The 19,570-nt window shown below is 38.8% G+C and overlaps 1 protein-coding gene across 2 annotated transcripts; it reads right to left on the bottom strand.

Moving 5' to 3' along the window:
- Nucleotides 1-3,466: 3,466 nt before the first annotated feature.
- On the bottom strand, nucleotides 3,467-19,464 carry CYSC1 (cysteine synthase C1). 2 transcript variants are annotated; one of them, XM_088949143.1, is made up of 13 exons: nucleotides 19,044-19,464; nucleotides 18,749-18,936; nucleotides 17,621-18,659; nucleotides 17,280-17,499; nucleotides 7,919-8,028; nucleotides 7,580-7,637; nucleotides 7,094-7,357; nucleotides 6,030-6,167; nucleotides 5,895-5,946; nucleotides 5,688-5,767; nucleotides 5,452-5,511; nucleotides 4,332-4,412; nucleotides 3,467-3,726 (listed from the first exon to the last, which is right to left on the bottom strand). In XM_088949143.1, exons 4-13 carry the CDS (start codon nucleotides 17,451-17,453, stop codon nucleotides 3,628-3,630), a joined length of 1,116 nt encoding a protein of 371 aa, XP_088805269.1. In that variant the 5' UTR covers nucleotides 17,454-17,499; nucleotides 17,621-18,659; nucleotides 18,749-18,936; nucleotides 19,044-19,464; the 3' UTR covers nucleotides 3,467-3,627. The 2 variants fall into 2 exon arrangements, with proteins under 2 accessions (XP_088805269.1, XP_088805268.1); XM_088949142.1 differs by lacking the exons at nucleotides 18,749-18,936; nucleotides 19,044-19,464 and having other exon boundaries at nucleotides 17,280-17,524; nucleotides 17,621-18,048.
- Nucleotides 19,465-19,570: the final 106 nt, after the last annotated feature.

Below are 19,570 nucleotides of genomic sequence, written 5' to 3'. Positions count from 1 at the left end.
GGTTACGGTACCATGTGTCGGCTACCCCTTTGAAGGTGGTGGAGAAGGCCACACACATGCAGGATTCGCTGGCCCTTGCCAGGTGCATCTGGGACTAGAAGGCATCCACATGATCATTCAGATCGAAAGATCCATCATACTTGTCCAGTGAGGGGAGCTTGAAGTCCCTTGGCATGGGGACAACAAGGAGTTCTGGAGACAGTGGGGAAGAAACTGAGAGGAGAGGGGTAGCTTTCACTTCACTTGAGCTTACCTCCTCTTTTCTTCTGAGCTCGGGAGAAACTCAGGTAGCAGTTCGACGAGCTCGCCGGTGCCTTCGCTGCTGCTTTGTTGGTTCGATGTTGGTGCTTGAGGCTTCAATATCGCCGAGCTCGATGGGCTCGGACTGTTGGTGGTGGCTTTGAACCGAAGGGCCCTGCCTGTAGTCTGCGGCTAGGACCTCGAACGGGTTCTTTGCGAGTGAGAGCTCGAACTGCGAATGCTGGGGCGATGCGGGCTTGGTTGGCTGGGAGGCCCCCGACTTGCCCACAGGCTGCGAGGCGGGGGTGGCTGCCTCTCCTTCCTACCATGGGAAGAGGCTTGGCTCTTGGCGGGATCCTGGGCCTAAGAGGCCTCTCCCCGGTGAGGTCGTTCGCTCTGGCGGGAGGGCTTGGTCTGCTTCGTGGCTTGGTGCCAAGGGGGAAGTGGCGGCTGGGCCTGAGGCAAGGAGGAAAACTGCTGCTGGTACTGGTACTAGGAGACCTGATGCAACACTTGTTGTTGGTAGAGTTGGAACTGCTGAAATTGTTGCATTTGAGCTTGCATGGCTCGCATGCATTGCATTAAGTCTTCCAGCTAGTTCAGGTTGGCCACTAGGGGCACAACCAAAGGTTCATCAAAGGTTGCTCCAACTGTGGAAGGGAGTGGAGAGATCGCGGGTGCCACTGTGAGAGGCACGTTCAAACTGGGAACTCCGTCCACGGAGAGGGGGACAGTGAACTGTGCTAGATCACTGAGTTAGCTCGAGAGCAAGTAAGTTTCAGATAAGATCTTAGATATTCGAGAGAAAGAGAGCTTCCCTTCAACTAGGGAGCTCTTATATAGGTGTTCTTTTCAAATCGGGCATAACCACCACTAGGCTTATGCCGTAGCCGTTATTTGCCAGGGCTACGCAAGTAACTGTTGCAGAGTACTACCCAATCGGGTGATTGACACGTCTCGGGAGGACAGGCGCGCCACCATCTGTCGAGAGACGTGGGTGTGGTCTATTGAATTGGCAGGGACTACGTCGTCAGTCAGGAGAGGTGGCACAGTCTAACGAGTACCATATTGTTAGATAGAAGCTTCATGAAAGCATCGCGTCGCTTAATCGCGAGCTACTTTGTAGTGAGCTATCCTATCGCGTAGCGGGCTATCCTGTCGCGAGCTACTTTGTAGCAAGCTCCTAGGGGTACTTCGAGGTGACCCTTCTCAAGGTTGTCTTTGGGGCAGTTTTTCTACCTAAGTGTTGGAGCGAGTTGGTTATCCTATCTTGCGAGCTGGGATAGACTTGTCTTGGAGCATTCCCTTTCAGTAGCTTGGGGGACCCCGAGCTCGCGTCATAGCGAGCTACCCTTATAGCAAGCTATGGTGTAATGAGCTGCCCTGCGGGCTGGTTACTTAGTCGCGGTCAGGCTGCGGTGTTGAGTTGTTGCTCGTGCTGAGTCATGCCCACGTGTCATCGTCTCAAGGGGTCGGGTCAAAGCACTCTCCATTAGTTTCAACTCAAACCTGGTCCATTGACACCTATGTTCTTATCTTCTATCAAGGGACTAGATATTGGCTCAATCCAATATAAATTCATTATGGACAAACTAGGTCTAATCCAATATGTCATGTTGGTTCGTCCAGTCCATCCAAATTCAATATGTCTTATTGGTCCGTCCAATCCGTCCAAATGGATTTTGATTTGGATGGAGTCCAACCCAAAACCGGTCCATTGACACTCCTAATCGTAGGTGGAGGTGTTGGTAAATAAAACCTCAAAACCTAATAATAATCCCTAATGTTGATTGCTCTAAGGCCCCATTTGGTTTGCAGGAATAGGGCCTGGAATTGGAATCGGAATGGAATCTCATTTCTATTGTTTGGTTGGACAGAATCAGAATCCTATTCCCATTCTTGCTGGATTGGCATTCCCCATTTGAAGGAATGGCCATTTCCTGCCCCTCCCTTAGGAATGAAATCCCATTCTTGTTATTTCCAATTTTCATTCCCATTCCTATTTGAATAAAAAAAACTATGGGAATATAGCATTCCAATTCCAATTCCAATTCGGACCACAAACCAAAGAGACCCTAAATTTTTTTGGGCAAAACAATTGTTTTCATAGCGTTATCAAATTGACATTGTAAATTTAGAACGTTGAAATCTTTACAACAAACTTGTCTTTTTCACAAATTGTCAAACTGACGTTGACTTCAAAGAAATCCAGTTGCAGAGGCTATAAAACTGGGAACGGCAGAGTACAAAGAACCTTAATTACACCGAACATATTGTATTTGCACTCTTCTCAAAATGAAGCCTTATTACTCAGAAAGTCAAAATAATCCATCATCACATCAGCCTGAGATTTGTCCAAAGCAGATGGACCAATCAGTTTGTCACTTGGTTTGCAAAGTTCTAAAATACTACTAACTCGACCTGTTTCTCCTTATTGTCATGTTTATTTTTGTAAAAACAAGCCCTTATTGTCATGTTTATTTTTGTGAAAACAAGCCCGTAGAAATGGCAACGGGGCGAGTTTGAGGTGGGGCACTCTCTCCCCACCCCCACCCCGAAGTCAAGATACTTTGCTCTGCCCTTGCCCCGTCTCCAGTGGCGAGGCAGATTCAGTGCAGGGCATCCATTCTTCTTCAGAGATGGGTAATTTCTGAATTTTCCCTGCTTCAAGGTAATTTTTTAAAAATTTACTTATTTTGTGGACAATTTTCACATATAATATAAGAATTTGGGAGTATTTTAAAAATTGAATTATAATACTTTGAGAGTAATTAAAAAATGGAATTATTGGATTCTAGGGTTTTAAGAATTTAGGGAAAACTTAGAGATATTTTAAATATCAATATTAAACCTAGAGATATTTTACTAATTTTATCTTCAAATTCGAGGTAAATTCGGATAATTATATACAAAACCCATCCCCGCCTCATCCCCGATTGGGGGAAAAAACATTTTCCCCGTTCCCGCCCAATCCCAATTTAAGGTTGGGGAAAATCTGCCCCATTTTGGGCAGGGCGAGACAGGCCCCGGTTTTACAGGGGAAATTGCCATCACAGGAAAACGTTTTCCACGATTTTTTTTTTTTTTTTTTTATCTGGGTGCTAATTTCCAGTGTAATGACGTGAAGAATGCAACAAGTTTGCCAACGCCCATGACAACCTGCAGCTAAGAAACCAAGTCCTGAATTATGACAGCTCGAGGCAAAGTAGGGAAAGAAACAGAATTATTGGCCATTATAATGAATACATTGAATTATGCAATATATGAAACTTTATATCTTTCCTTAACTTGGATAGACCTAGAGATAGCCATAGTAGTTTATGTTAGTTTACATAGGATATATTTTAGACATGAAAACTTCCAAGTTTCTGATATAACTAACAGAAATTAATCGACAGGAACTGGTTGCATCTTTTCAGCCTCTTGCCTCAATTCTTGAAACAGTACGGATGACAGGTACCTCTCTCCGAAGCTTGGGTGAACAGTCTGAAAAAATAAAATAAAAAACAAAAAAGAATGAAACAGAAAGAGAAACGACATCATGAACTTGGATCAAACATACTTCATAGGTCATATCAAAATTATATTAGTTATATGATAGTCATCTTTTGGGGGAAATAGCCTTTTCTTTTTCTTTTTCATTTTTTTTTAATTTTTGTCCCTGTCAAATTTCTTTAGATTAGTCCCCTCCAGGGGAAATGACAAGCAATGAGCTTGTACAAAGATATGATATAGGTCATATTAAATCATGCTTGTCTTCTGCTTTTTATCTACAACCCACTTTCAACTACCTGTCCTGAACTTGCAGATTCCACCCCCTTCCCTTGAACAATGAATTTAATAAACGTGAAACAACAACAAGCCAATATTAAATTACATTAGGTAATTTATGGATCTACTTGAGAGAGAAAAAATCCATTTTTTTCCGAAGTTAAGTGTTGTTTTAGTAACTCTCAACCCCTCACACTCCCCAAGAGAAAAACAGCAGCAGCACCCATCCTGAATTTAAACGTTCCCCTCCTTTTCTTTGGTTTCAAACAAGCTTTCATAAACTGCAAGCTGAAAATCAAAGAAAAACAAATTCTTCATACCACAATAAGTTTGCCTTTGTTTTCTGGCATTCTTGCAAGCTTCAAGGCTGCAACTGTATTAGCTCCTGAGGAAATCCCCACCTATAAGATTTGAAGTTAACATAAGACTAAGTATTGAGACATCAAATTTCAAGTCAGGAACAGTCATCGTTGCTTAGCATAAGATCAGAAGTCAAAATTATGTTAACCGGAAGCAAATGAATAGAAAATATAAAGGGAAATGGCTGCAGTTAGCATCAATAATGTGTATGCTAATTTTAGTAATTGTCAATTTCTTTGAACTTGAAACATATCCAAATCACCATTTTATAACCAACATGTTGTTCCCATTTTTCTGACATTTAGGCACAACATTTTATTACACCACCCACAAACTCACAAACTGTGACGGTAAAGAAATAAAACTATAGTATAATACATTAAAGGCAATAAAGAGAATAACAAACTAGAGTTTCTAAATTTCTATTAACATCGCTTTCTATGTTAATATAATCCTATTTAAATTAACATATTTGCTGACATGGTAAAGTTTGTAAGTTGGTACCAACTACCTGAATTTAGAACCAAGGTTCAAAGTATCATTACACCTCAATACACCAGAAGGGGTGCATTGGTACATTGTACCTAACACATCAACTTTTTTAGATTTTTTTTTTTCAAAATTTCAAAAGAAACTTATTTAATGCTTTTAACTATTAACAATGACATTTACTTAAAATATCCCCAATAAGCCATTTTGGCAGGTGGTCGGGACAATATGATACGCCCAATAAGGGGCATATATGGGGCATATTGTGTCAAAATTTTGAACCTTATTTAGAACTTACTGCCTATAAAAAACTAGCCCTTACTTGCAACCCCCCCCCCCCCCCCAAAAAAAAAAAAAAAAAAAAAAAGAAAAAATAATAATAACAGTTGTTTTTTTTTTTGTAAGAAAAAATAACAAACAGCAAAGCAATAGCAAAAGTATTGTTTCATGTACTAAAGCATTTTTCCTAGAAAGAAAGCCAACACCATTTATTTTATATAAACTGGTGTCCCTCATCCCTCTTTTACTTGATAACAAGGTCATCTCAATCTCTTCTTCAAGAAAAATCAAAAGCATTTTCCAGATTATTACCATGAGACCCTCCTTCAATGCCAGTTCTCTTGCCATCTTCACTGCATCATCACTAGTAACCTAATGGATACCACAAATTTCATAACCAGAATTAGATGGTTCTTGAATTAATCATATCAAAACTTTGAACTTCAAATTTCAGATATTTAACCAAACAGGCATTTAAATAGCCAAACCAGGAAGAAAACAAAATATTTGAAAGTAATATTATTTTTTGAATCACTGATAATACTTGCCTCAAGAACTTTTTCCATGACATCCATGTCCAGTATATTTGGTTTGAAGCCAACCCCGTTGCCAGTTATATGATGAGGACCTAGTTCAAATGACACTATTAGAATTGCAATTGCATTTATAGATGAGACAATGGGTAGAAAAGACATATATTTACCATACTAAAACTCCAATGAAGTACTAAATGGAATAAGCACTAATGCTTATACCTGGTTTACCGCCATTTAGCACATTGCTTTCTGCAGGCTCTACTCCATATATCTGCCAAGGAGAAGAAAAAATCAAGAAAATGTAATTATTTTTTTTAAATGGAAAAAAGTGCTGAAAAATGAATATATAATTACTTTAACATTGGGATTTTTGGATTTAAGGTATTGTCCAACACCAGAGACAGTTCCTCCACTTCCTATTCCCATCACAAAGATGTCGACTTGCCCAAATGTGTCCTCCCATATCTCAGGACCCGTAGTCTCGAAGTGAACCTGTTTTCAATTGGATGCAACTGAATTCATTGTCCAAGAAATAATTTAGTAAAAGTAAGTCATAATAGTCATATTTTACAGCAGCAGATAACATATACAACATGGATTTTCTACTTGAAGCACTCAGAGAGATCATGTAATTTTTGTGGGAAATTTTCAGATATCAGCACTGTTGGGGACCAAAATTACCTTTTTTTTTTATAATTGACCAAATTTACCTTATATAAGACTCTTCCCAACCCTATGATGGTCCAAGCTAAGCTTTTTCTCTTTTCCTTTTTTGTATATTTAATCAAAAGGTGGAGCTTTGGAATGTCCAATATCAATTGTGAAAATCTCCACATATGAAGCACAGGCTAGTGTAGCTCAGGGAATAAACACATAAGCAATCCAAAGGATCTTTTATCTGATGGATGGTCTACTAAGCTATATCATCTTTCATGTGGGAAAAATATACAGCATCCGCAACAGAAGCCTAATAGACCCAATTTAGATTTGATAACAATTATCATTCCTTAATTGCATTCTGTCCAAGGCCATGTCTTCTGTTAAACGATGAGCTAGAAGAAATGATCCCAAAACCAAGATTCTTCTGGCTTTATCCTTGTTCTTTGAGAACCTTCAACTTGCACCAAGTAACTCCTTGTTGGTGCGTTTATAGGGATTTATTTTACATATTCAAACTATACCACTCTATTATCTCCAGTAGGTGCTAGTGATAAGTTCCTCATAATACACTAAGTAATTTTCCATATTTTCCAACTCTATTTTTACCGGTAATTCTTCTCAATAACATCATGTCTGCTTCTTACAACCTTTCATCTTAAAGCAACATTATGTTAAAACTGAAGCTAATCCAATTAAGAAGAAAAGAAAATCAGTCTAAACCAACAGGAAGGATAGATTTTTATGAAGGCCAAGGCTACCTGAGTATTTGCAGGATTATCAAATTGTTGCAGCATGAATGCATCTGGTGTGGATTCCAGTAGCTCATACGCCTTCTTGACTGTTCCACCCATCCCCTTAGTGGGATCAGTGAGGATTAGTTCAGCTCCAAAAGCTTTCATGGTCACCCTCCTCTCTAGACTTGTGTAAGAGGGCATGGTGAGAACCATCTTGTATCCTTTCAGAGCTGCCATAAATGCCATACTTATTCCCATATTCCCGGATGTTGGCTCAATCAACACGGTCTGTTATACCATAGATACAGAAGTCAGACATATTTAAATAACTTGTTTTTGGAGAGTTGGTAGTGATAGGCAGTAAAAAAACAAATTAATAAAGGTACTAAACAAGATTTCTATTTAGGATACTAAGCTAAGATGTTGGTAAATAGATTTCCAAGTTAATATGCACAAACTTAGGATCATGAATTACAGCTTGCACAAGTAGGAATTAAACAGAAGTTTTACCTTGCCAGGAGCTATTAACTGTTTATTTTCTGCATCTGTGATCATGGCAAATGCAGGCCTGACACAGCAAGTAAATATATGAAAACCAGGGTGTAGAGAAAACAATTGGATAACATGAGAAATTGTGAAAAACTTTAATGTAGAATACAGCATGCAGCTAGATGTAGTAACTGAGTTGGTTTTGAAGCAACGACTTTTGCAATGAGGTGTCAGTTTTCAAAGCTTACGATTGAGTAGGAGGCTAACGGGGTACAAAATGCAAATGTTAGGCTAATTAATTATTACATCCAGTGAGCATAGGGTTCATGAACTAATGTCTCAAAAAGAAAGATGGTTTACCTGTCTTTGATGCTAGAGGTTGGCTGCATCATCTCTTGCTTGGCAGCTATATAAGCTCCACATCCTTCAGTCACTTTGTTCAGATACACAAGTGGAGTTCTCCCTATCAACTGGGGGTAAAGAAAAAAAATGAGAAACAGAGACACAAGAGAATATATCACAGAGGAACACCATTCATACTTGGACTGTTCAAAATTTCAAATAGTGATGCACCATCTCTTTCATATGTGGGGCACGTCTACAGGCTACAGGTTTTCTCCATTGCCAAACTAACCGGAGGATCCCCAGAAAAAGGTCCTGATGGAGGTTTTTCTTTTAATACGTTTGAAAGAAAAAGGGTTGTTTATTAGAACACCCTTATAGTTTGACAGGTTTACTTAACCTATTTATTTAATCAACCTTTCATTAAAAAATATTTGTTTTGCCATCTAAAAATAATAACATGGTCACTAAACCTGTTCATGGGCTGGGCTGGGCCGGGTTCAGGTCGGGCTTTGTTTATATATCAACAGAATACATTCAGGCCCGAGCCCGAGCCCGGCCCAACCATCGGGCCTAGGTCTTAATCCTGAGCCTGACCCTCATATAAAGCTCAAATCCCGGCCAGAAATTTGAAAGTAGAAAATTTTTCTTTTTTTTATTCAATAAAAAAGTGTTTTATTTATACTAAAAACCTTCAAAACTCAAAAATAATAAATATCTCACTATTACTTGAAAAAAAAAGAGAAGAAGAACAAAGAAAAAATATTGTATATATATTTTTTATTATTTAATATATAGTATCATGTCGGGCTTGGGCTCGTGCTGGGCTTTTTTGAGAAAGCCCGAGCCCGGCCCGAAAAAGTTGGGCCCGGTGCTTTAGACCCGAGCCCATGGGCCTAAAATTATGACCAAGCCCAACTTATAATGGGATGTTTTAGTAAAAGTGTAAAACACAAACTAAAGTGTAGGTTTTACCGTTTTAGTAAATTTAAAAAACTATAGGGTGCTTTAATAAATAACCAAAAAAACACAACAGGAGCAATATGGTCAATAAATGCTTTTGTTAATTTTTCATTTTTACTCTTTCCAAACCTCTGCTTCTGAAGCTAAGCCCAAGGGTCTGCTTGATTGCTGAGAAAAGGATGAGAAAAGGGAATATTCCTGAATGATTCTCCTTTTCTTGCGTTTGTTTATGAGTAAATAGTGTTTTGGGACGAGAAACAAGAGGGACGCGGGATCCCAAAATTAAGTGAGCGTTGGTGCGACCCCGGTGAGAAAAGAAAAGGTTGAGAAAATATCTCGAGTTTGTCAGAGCAAGAAGTCAAAGGCACCACCTTTTCTCAGCGATAGCAGAAGGTTGAGCACCGCCTCTTCTCAGCGATAGTGGAAGGTTGAACACTGCCTCTTCTCAGCGATAGCGGAAGGTCAAAGGCACCGCCTCTTCTCGCCTTTCTCTCTCTAGCAGGAACAGCGGAAGGCTGAATCGAAGAACACATTTCCACGTAGCAGGCAAGTTTTTCTTCTTCTTTTTCTTTTTTTTTTTCTTTTTGTTCCGAAGGTTAAATGTAGATCTACTAGAGAGATCATTGTTTGGAGATAAATAGAATCCACCTACGGTAGGGGAAGTGATTGGTGGAATCAATCAGACATTGGTTCAAAGAGCTGGGATCCTCGAGCAGTTTCATTGTTTCTCTGCCTTCCTCTCTGCCCAAGACAAGAGAAGTTAGAAAAAAGGAGTCTAGAAGGAAGGGGACTGGAGAAGAAGAGGTGATGGGTGTGAGGAGGAAGCAGGTTGTTTTCAAAACAAAGTATATAATAGACGAAGGGTGTCTGGATTGTCACAGGGGTGGAACAGGGCAATGGGGAAGAAGGGTGTCTGTATTCTCTTCCTTTACAAGCTTTTGTTTATTAGCTTTATTCCATGGACGAAAGGAAAAGCTGTGGAGGGAAGAGGAATCAAAGAATTTGAAATCCCTTGTCTCACACAATGGCTTTATCTTCATAAAAGGGCATCATTTGGTAGGCCTTAGCTTTGCTTTTCTTAGGCTGGGACCTCTGATTTTGGCTGCCAAATAGACCTAATTGAAATCTTTATTTCAGTTTTGTGGTTCAGAGTTTAGAAGCTCTCTTGCCCATCAATTTGTCACCACTCAGAGGGTCACAATGAGTGTTTCTTTGCTGTCTCAAGTTAAATCTGTCCAAGTAAAACTACTCAATGCTGTCTCAAGTTAAATCTGTCCAAGTAAATATGTGTTTTGTACGTTAAAATCAAATTGGGTATGTGATAAATGCTGCATTATATAAGGAGGCTAAGCAGCTGCTTATATCCAGCTAACTGCCATAAATGGGAAGAAAAAATGGTTGTGGTGGGACGGCAGGCGGTGGAGAAAAAGTGTGTTCTAAATCTAAACCTCGCAGGAAACTGAACTATGAAGGGAATTGGTTAATAGTTGGAATTAGAATTGGTCAAAATGGATTCTCATTCTCATGGGAAGGGGAGGGAATGGTCATCTTCTCATATTGGGAAATGCCATTTCATCAAGAGTTGGAATGGGTATGGAATTTCGATTACACTCAACTAAACAGTTAGAATAAAAAATAGACCATTCTAATTTCAATTCTGGACTCCTATTTCCACAAACCATTCGGACCCTGAATTTTCAAAAGATGCCTGCTATGTATTTGTTAGCTAGTTATTGATGAAGTTAAAATATGTGTGATTAGCAAGTGATGATGCTGGTAAAGAGATGAAGTTATTGGTTTCTGTCTCTTCACATTGAATTTATGCTTCTTCTCAGTCTCCATTTTATTTTTTTTACTTTCTCTTCAGTTTTCTATCCTCTTTAGTTTCCTTTTATACTCAATTTGGGAGGACTGCAAATACAAATGTTTTCAGTACAAAACCTTGTACATGGTATTTCTAAACAAAACATTGCATTTGCTCTCTCTCTCTCTCTCTCTCTCTCTCTATCTATATATATATATAGTATTTTGACTGTTCCCAAGCTGAGCCTAAATTATCATCCAAATTAAATAAGTCACTTTCTTCAACATTTATCAAATGCAGCACATACATCATTTAGATTTGATCTCAATAATTCATTTGCATTGACTTGAATTTATAAACAATTTTGAATTACTCTATAACCATCCAACCACTGCATCATTGTAGCTATAACTTAGAAGTCTAAAGAGTTTATGGACCAAATTAGTTAGCTTGAGAAAGCTTGGTTTTAGTAATATTCTATTTTCAGGTTCTATCATTTACCAATTCAACCTATAGTAGATCATATTATGTTCTTGGGTGTTTTTTTTTTTTTTTTTTCTAACTTAGAGTTAGTATACTGTCTCAGAGAAGGATTCCAGCTAAAAGCTGTAATTCCACCCCCCAACTTAGAGTTAGCCAGAAAAACACACACAAAAAAAAAAAAAAAAACCCAAAATTCAATCTATTTCACAAAAATAGAGAAAGCCAGTGCACAATGATTCTGTAATTCCGCCCCCCAAACAAAAGACAGCCAATAAAAGCATGTACCACTTGCAGACCCCAACACAACTCTAGTTGCATATTGTTCCTTAGACACCCCAGTGCATGAATTAATGTGCCTCTTTTATGTCCATTCCCTTCTCTTATAGTACATTCTCTTCTTTTCCTACCCTAGTCACATTATCCATCACCTTCAAAGTAACTTCAACATGTGGGGCTATGGCAGTAAGATTATATTTCCTTCCAGTAGTATAGGATTAAAAAAATGAAACTAACAACTTGGATTTATTGCCCCTGCATACCTCTGCCTTTCTGGAGTACTTCTGCAACACTCAACCTTGATCTTCTCTTGCATGAAGAAAAGGTAATTCTGCAGGAGCACTATATCAGCCCCCTAGTGACCAAGCATCCACTCTCCACTCTCCAGCCATACTATTACCATCAATCACACGAATGCTTACATTCGGCAATGTTCCAAAACTCCTCACACAAGAAAATTAATCACCTTCATAGGTATTAATTTGATTGGAACCATCAAAATAGGATTTGGTAAGGTTGCTCCTGGAGCCTGACATGGCGTTTCAACAGATTGGTTCATTTTAATGCCCTCCTCTCTCTTTTCATGGTTCTTTCACTCAAGTAGATAAATGGAGTCTCAATAATCAAGGTCCTACCCAGAACTAATGATTTGACAGTGAATGGGTCCACATCTGATTTGGAGTCTCCACTCTCCAGTCTCTCTTTTTTTCAGCGTCCCCCTCTTGTAAATCACCAAACTACTTACCCTTGAATTGTAAATTACAAATTGTAAGTTCCTACTTTCCTTCTGTTCCTGTTGATATCACCTTGCAGGCCTTTGGCCATTTGACATCGTCTGCCTGGTCCAGATTCTAGTTTCCCACTTGCTGCATTCTGATCACCAGAAGGTAACTACTGTGGTCACTGTTGAGTTCACCCTCTTGGAAGACACACCCAGTGATGATGTTCCACATGAATTCACTGATTACACCTTGATTGATCATCTCAGTGGACAAGTACCTGACTTGATTAATGCACTAGGTTATGTTGAGTTTCTATTCCTATGGAAGTTTTAAAAATCCATTCCTTCTTGTTTCCAGTTTCAAGAAGTTAGGATATCCTTTCAGGTTGACTCCAGCCAATTTGCCCCAAGAACCCAAATGTGTGCCTTGAGCAGCATCACTAACAGCTAAAAGCTGTAATTAGCAATTATTTATTTCTCTGTTAATATTGTTTATGCAAGCAAAAATGAAAAATCTGCTTACTGATCAAAAAGAAGAGAAAAAAAAATCAGCTTGAAGATCACCGAAGACAAAGTAAATAGAATATATATATATATGCTCTTTAGGTGGGATCATATTAGGTCCCTCCCCCCCTCCAGAAAAAAAGTTTGAGAGATTGACGCCAATAACAGGATATTCTTGAGAAAACCAAGAAATGAAAATGTAGTTTACATTTTGCTTTTGAAGGCACTATAACTCTTAGACTGGGAAGGCTTTTGTATGTGTGTGTGTGTGTGTGAAACTGTGAACAAATGGCTAGGTAGGTATTTGATATCTATTCAGGGCATTGAAGATCATGAGGTGATATATGTTGAGTCAGTTTCATCCTTGGAATGTGTAAGGTCGTGTTTTTATTACTGCAGTTAAAAGAAAATTGAATACCACTCCTAATTCATTTCTGTGAGATTGAAATGAACTAGTCCCTGGATTCCACTAAAATGAACCAAACAGCAGAAACTGAAAATTTTGCAGAATTTGTTCCTTGATTCTGTACCCAGTTCTAATCGTTGCTTAAAGATTCTTGGCTTCATCATTGTTCCATTAAGTAGGAAAACCTATAAAACCCTTGGATTCTAAAAAGCAAATGTTGAATAATTATGCTTAACACCTTATCCTAATTTCCATTCATTTCAAACCATAGGTTTCCATATCAAATGATAGCAAGTCATTGAACAAATGATAGCTTTAAAGCCCAAAAAGGGTGGAAAATGACTAGACTTATACTTTTCATGAAATCTTTTATTACAATTACATGCGATTTTAATTTGTAAAATGAATTTAGGCATTGACTACTTTTCTTGGTTAATGGTTGCTCTTTTTTTTTTTTTTCATTGACTACTTTTCCAACATGTAAATTATATAGGCATTCTAGAATGAATTCCCCAATTTATTTATTTATTTATTTTCTATGAATAGATGGAGCAAAATTTGCTTTATGCAATTGTTGGGGTTGCAACTGCTACGGTTGCAGTTACATTTTCATTGTTGCAAGAATATGTGGATTGTATTGATAGGGAACCATCCGTGAACCGGGATTTTGAATGAAGGGATTTATTAGATAGATTATATGGACATAAGAAATATATTGTTATAACCAATTGAGAATGGGGAAAGCAGCCTTTACAAGGCTATGCAAGATTATTCGTGAGACGAGAAGAATACATGATACAATGAGGTGCACGGTAGAAGAACAAATGGCACGCTTCCTACACATATTGGCACACAATGTTAGGAATAGAACAATGGGCTTTCATTTTAGTCGGTCTGGTGAGACTGTGAGCCGTCATTTCAACAACGTATTGAATGCTTTGTTGAGCTTGGAGGATAAGTACCTGATTCAACCAAGTGGTACTGAAACACCTCTAGAAATTAGAAACCAACATGATTTTTGGCCATATTTCAAGGTAATTAAGTGATAAATCTTCTTTATGGCGTATACACAAAAAAAAATGAATAATAAAAAGCTTAAATCTACTGGCAGGATTGGGGCAATCGATAGCCCACACCTCCCTGTGAAAGTCCCTTTCTACTGATGTTGCTAGGTTTTGAGGTCGTAAATCTTATCCCACACAAAACATCCTCGCTTTGAGGAGAGAGCATAAATTAGAAGTCCCTTAAGGTAGTAATAAACTCTCACAAGAAACATTTTTATTTAATAGTTAAGTATGTACGTGTTTTCTAACTTTTTATATTTTAAATAGGTAAATATTATCTTGTAGACGCTGGATTTTCATTAAAGACGGGGTTCATTACACCATATCGAAACACACGACACCATCTAAAGGAATGGGGTGCACATCAACCTGAGAACCCAAAAGAACTGTTCAACCTTCGACACTCATCACTTAGAAATGCCGTTGAACGGATCTTTGGGGTATTGAAGAAACACTTTCCAATCTTGGTATCTCAGCAACATTACCCTTTTAAGTCACAGGTGAAGATTGTGTCTACATGCTGCATCTTACACAATCATGTCATGAGTGTGGATCCGTATGATTTCATCATGCGTCAGTATGATCGAAAAGCAGTTGATACTGAGGATGATGTAGGAATTGATCATTTAAATGATGATAGAGCAGACAACACACAAATCTCCTAACTATCTCAGCGAGCTAGTAGAAATGAACAATCAAGAAAAGGAACTTGTCTCAGAGAAGAAATAGCTACCCAAATGTGGGCTGATTATGTCTTGTATCGATCTAGGGCTCGACATTAATTTCTTCTTGTTGTTTAACTCTTTCTTTCTAATATAACTTTTGTTGTATAACTTTTTTTCTGTGTGCACTCACTTCTTTAACTGATTATGATGTTTGATTTTATTAATTGCCTACTGCTATTTATACACAAATATTTTGTATTAATTGGTGTTATGGATATATATTGTTGATTTGCATTGTTCATTTGATTGGCATGAAACAGAAATGGACTCTTCTAGCTCTCAGCCTGAAAACAAGATTGGAAAAACAAATATGAGTTGGACACAGGACATGGATAATTTACTCATTGACACACTTACTGAGCAGGTCAACCTTGGAAACAAGGTTGACAAAAGTTTCAAATCACCGGCTTACACTGCAGCGGCACGTGCTATTAGCACTAAGTTTTCAATTGAATGTACTCAATGACACATATGAAATAGACTGAAAACAATCAAGTGGAATTTTGTAATATTAAAAAACCTTTTGAATCAAAGTGGCTTTGCACGGAATGATTCAACCAAGACAATAGATGCAACACATGATGTTTGGGCTACATATATTGAGGTAAAATAGATTAACAACACTTATACTTTAAACACTTTACAAATTATATGAAAGATGACTAATTAGTACGAAAGGTGACTTATTATGGAACTCCCATGGTAAATGAGCAGGCACATTCAGAGGCAAAGCAGTTTAGACGAAAAAGCATTCCAAACTATAACCAATTGGCATTGGTATGTGGAAATGATCAAGTGACTGAAAATGGTGCCTTTACAGCCAAGGAGCTAAATAAGCAAGATGCAATTTCTGCAACTGCCACTAGTGCAACACCGAATGTTGAGCATGTGTTTGATGACATTGATAAGGCTGAGAATTCTGGAGATCCTAACCTTCAAGCAAAGCCGGTGGAGAGAAGTAGTTTTGCAGAAATAAGAGTTTTAGGAAAACAGAAGTCATAAGCTGCAATTGTTGCTGAACAAGTGCAAGGCATTGCTACACATCTCAAGAAACTTGCATCTGCAGTTGAGAGAGGGTTTGGTTTATTTAGCAAGGAAAATGTGTATGTCGATGTTATGAGCCTATAAGGATGTTCAGTGGCATTTTTTATGAAAGCATATGACTTCTTAGCTAAGTCTGAAAGTCGAGTTATGACATTTTACAGAGTAGAGCCAAATTTGAGGAAGGCATGGCTTCGAATGAAGTTAGGGCCTCCATATTGAAGGGATGGATAAAAGATTTAAACTATTATAACTCACACTTATTAACAAATTAGGTACTAATTATATATGACAAAAACTTGTTTTGATGGTTAAGCCTTTGCGTCCATTTTGTATATTTTTTGGGGATGCATTGGCAATTTGATTGTTGTCCCTTTCTTTTGCGATGGTCAATCTACTTGTATTAGGTGGAATGAATGGTTATATTTTGCCACAAATGGATTTATTGGTATATGGATGATTATGACTACATGGAATGAATAGGTTGAACTATTGGCATTGATGAACTAATTACAGGTTAAAGACAAATTCAAATGATTTATTGATGTATGTATGACTTTTTGAATGAAATATGTTATTGAATGCAACTTCTTTGATATACCAACAGGTCCAAATAATAGAGCAATTTTAGTTTCTAGTAGTTTCTTTTATGAATGCATGCAGAGGTTCTCACAATTTTCTCAGTAAACAAACACTAGAAAGTGGATTTTCTCACAAAAATTTTCTCAGCAAACAAACTAACTGAGAAAATAAATTTTCCTTTTCTCATCCCATCCTTTCTCAGTGTAATTTTCTCAGCGGGACCCTTGCAAATGATTTCATTGGGCTTCAAGCATCGAATTCTAAATCCATGTTGGAATATATTTATTGATACTAGAAAATTGTTCCAACAATCCGCACATCGCATACATGGTGGGACCTAGGATCAATTAACTGGTTGGTGATGAACGAGTTAAACGGTCCGTCTCTGGTCCGAGTCCCAGAACACATTGGGTCTGTCGCTTCACCAAAAACTGGACTGAATCAAAGAGGGAGATAACACAGTCGCAGCCTATCTTCCGTTCATTTGGCTGATACCTGATAGTACGGAATTATGAACGGCTGAATGGATCCATTGACCTCTAACTCTACCTCTACAGTCTTAGGCTTTTAGCATTGCTCATCTTAAAATGGAAAATCGGAAAAGTCGTAGTAACTAGTAAAAGAGAAAAGGTAAAATAACAGAGCTCAATATATGATGCAAAAGAACTTTGAAAAAATGGAAGAAGGAAGCATTTATCAGCTACCGATGGCAAAGGGAGCACAGTTTGTTTTCTTTGAAGAAGGAAAGAAGAAAGAACCTTAAGGAAATCTAAAGAGTAAAGAGCAAGGGGGTAATTAAGATAAACTTACTTGAGAAGCATCCTTCTTGACATTAGTTCCTGGAAATTCCTTGGGTAGATCCCTGATCTTTTCTACAAAGGACGAAGAAGTGGAGACAGACCGAGAGGAAAGCTCGATCTTCCGAAGAATAGTGCTGCAGGCTTCTCTATACCCTCTCCTGAGGGAGCTCAAACGCCCTGCCATTTGATGGACTGTATCACTCTTGCAAGCTCTGTTTCCCTTGTGCTATCTGTGTATGCATGAACCCTCAGAAGCTATGAGTCATAAATATATAAGATGGCGGATATTTCCAAATATTTTAATCGACTAAATTTGAACAAAAAATCAAAGACGAGGGCTCGGTGGCTTACCGAGACGACGGCTCGGACCACTTCGTCTCACTTGACTGAGGCTCGCTCTGGCGTTCGGCTTCGGCTACTCGGATCGACTGGCTTTCTCACTAAAGTAGTAATAAAAGTTGATGATGAGCGAGCTAAAATGGCTCTTCCCAGCTGCCTGGAGCCGGTACAAATACTGAAATACAACGACGACTGGTTCGGTCATTTTAGTGAACATAAGGAAGGTAGGTTCACTGAATCAGAATTACGCAGTGGTCCGAGTCCAGGATTTGATGGCGATGCACATGGGTAAGGGGAGGCCCTCGGACAGTGACGATAGCATTGAAAAACGTCATATTGGGCCAGTTGGTACGACTCGCTCCCCATACTCTCTCTTGCCTGATTCTGCAAGGAGGGAAGCTTTTGGAGTTTTGGGTAAGAAATGAAAGTGACCAAGGCACGGGGGCAGCCTGCAGGGAGGGATCACTATATATCGACTAGTCTAGCGGATGACTTTTGCCAATCCTAGTCAGCAAGAGGATTCAGTCTTTGCTCCACGTGGAGCTTACGTGGAATGAATATCTTGCCACTTGGCATAAGTTTTTTTCACACTTTCTTAATCACGGAGCTATAATTAGAGAGAAGAACGTTGGGGACATTGATCACATTTTTATTAGGATAAATTACAAAACCCCCCGCCCCTTTATTTTGTTTTGCGACAAAACCCCCCTGTATTATGACCGTGAGAAACTAGAGCATGTGCCCAACGGTAGTCATACATGCCCCTCATGTCGGTTTCCCCATGGATCAATGAATTGCCAATCTGCAAACGGAAATGACCCACTGATCAGATACCATAAAACCGATTCTTTATCCCCGTTTTAACCCAGGAAAAAGAGAAAGTGAGAGACTCAAAAGCTGAGGCACATAGTGCCCAACGTAGCTCTCTCCAACCATATAGAAATCTTCGGTCTTGTACTCGGGGATTCTCTCTAGCCACTTCACCAGAAACACATAATTATTTGATCTCCTCTTGTACTGTAATCGGAACTTGTGTTGGAGTAGGGAAAACCTACACCAGCAGGAGACTTCAGGAACAAAACATTGGCCACTAGAAACCACAGCGAGAATAAGATTAGTTAACAGAAATGGGAAACTAACCAACTAAGATCAGGTTAGAATCTTTGAAAGGAAGAGAGACCAAAAGAGAAAAATGATCAACTACTGAATTATTCAACAACCTTGATTCCATGCATATGGGTTTCAATAAAGTGTTATGCTATCGCTTTGCACTCTCAACAGGCCAAGCTCCGTCATTGCCCCATCTCCAAGTGAAGAACACCTAGGACCTTGAAAATGGTTAAAACAATAAAAACACTCAGATCACTGTAATGAAGAGATGTTTATAGCATGAACCCAGAAAATTAAACCCATTAAAGAGTTGATATCAAAACACCTCCATTGAGCCAAAGAACGAGAGGTTTGGACATGGCATCCCGAGCTTCAACAAAGTAGTAGAAAAGAGCTCGACCAGCGGATCCATCCACCGTGACATAACCTCCATACTGATTGAAGTTATCCGACAGTTGCCTGGGCAACATGCTGATCCAATCACTCTCCTTCGAGCCTGACTATGGTAGCACTTGAGCAACATCCGATGGATTGGCATTTTTCTTCTCAAAATTTCTCCCTCAATATTACTACTTTTTATCCAATATAATGAGACAATTGGGATCTGCTCCTCAACAATCGAATTATCCGCTGCAATGAGTTATGGCGGCTATGGCCGAGAGGAACGGAATACAGAGGAAAGTGGGAAGAAGATAGGGGAGGAGAGAAAGGGGAAGGGGGAGAAGAGAGATCGGGGGAGAGAGAGAGAGAGAGGAATGTGGTAGAAGAGATTACCACCCTGTATGGGGAACATGAACATTATTTTTCTCTCACTTGTCCAAATAGTTATTATAAGGATAGAATGGGGATTAA

This window comes from Nelumbo lutea, chromosome 6, assembly GCF_056320005.1.
Source record: "Nelumbo lutea isolate HS-2025 chromosome 6, American lotus-T2T, whole genome shotgun sequence".
NCBI lineage: Eukaryota > Viridiplantae > Streptophyta > Magnoliopsida > Proteales > Nelumbonaceae > Nelumbo > Nelumbo lutea.
Note: the sequence above shows the minus strand (reverse complement) of the source record. Positions and strands in the feature narration are given on the sequence as shown.

Excerpts from the sequence above, each read along its gene's own strand:
- CYSC1 (XM_088949143.1), bottom strand. The coding sequence starts at position 17,453 with ATGGCAGGGCGTTTGAGCTCCCTCAGGAGAGGGTATAGAGAAGCCTGC. Across the intron at positions 7,358-7,579 it reads AGTTAATAGCTCCTGGCAAG|ACCGTGTTGATTGAGCCAAC; the intron begins GTAAAACTTCTG and ends ATGGTATAACAG. Across the intron at positions 4,413-5,451 it reads CATTGAAGGAGGGTCTCATG|GTGGGGATTTCCTCAGGAGC; the intron begins GTAATAATCTGG and ends CAAATCTTATAG.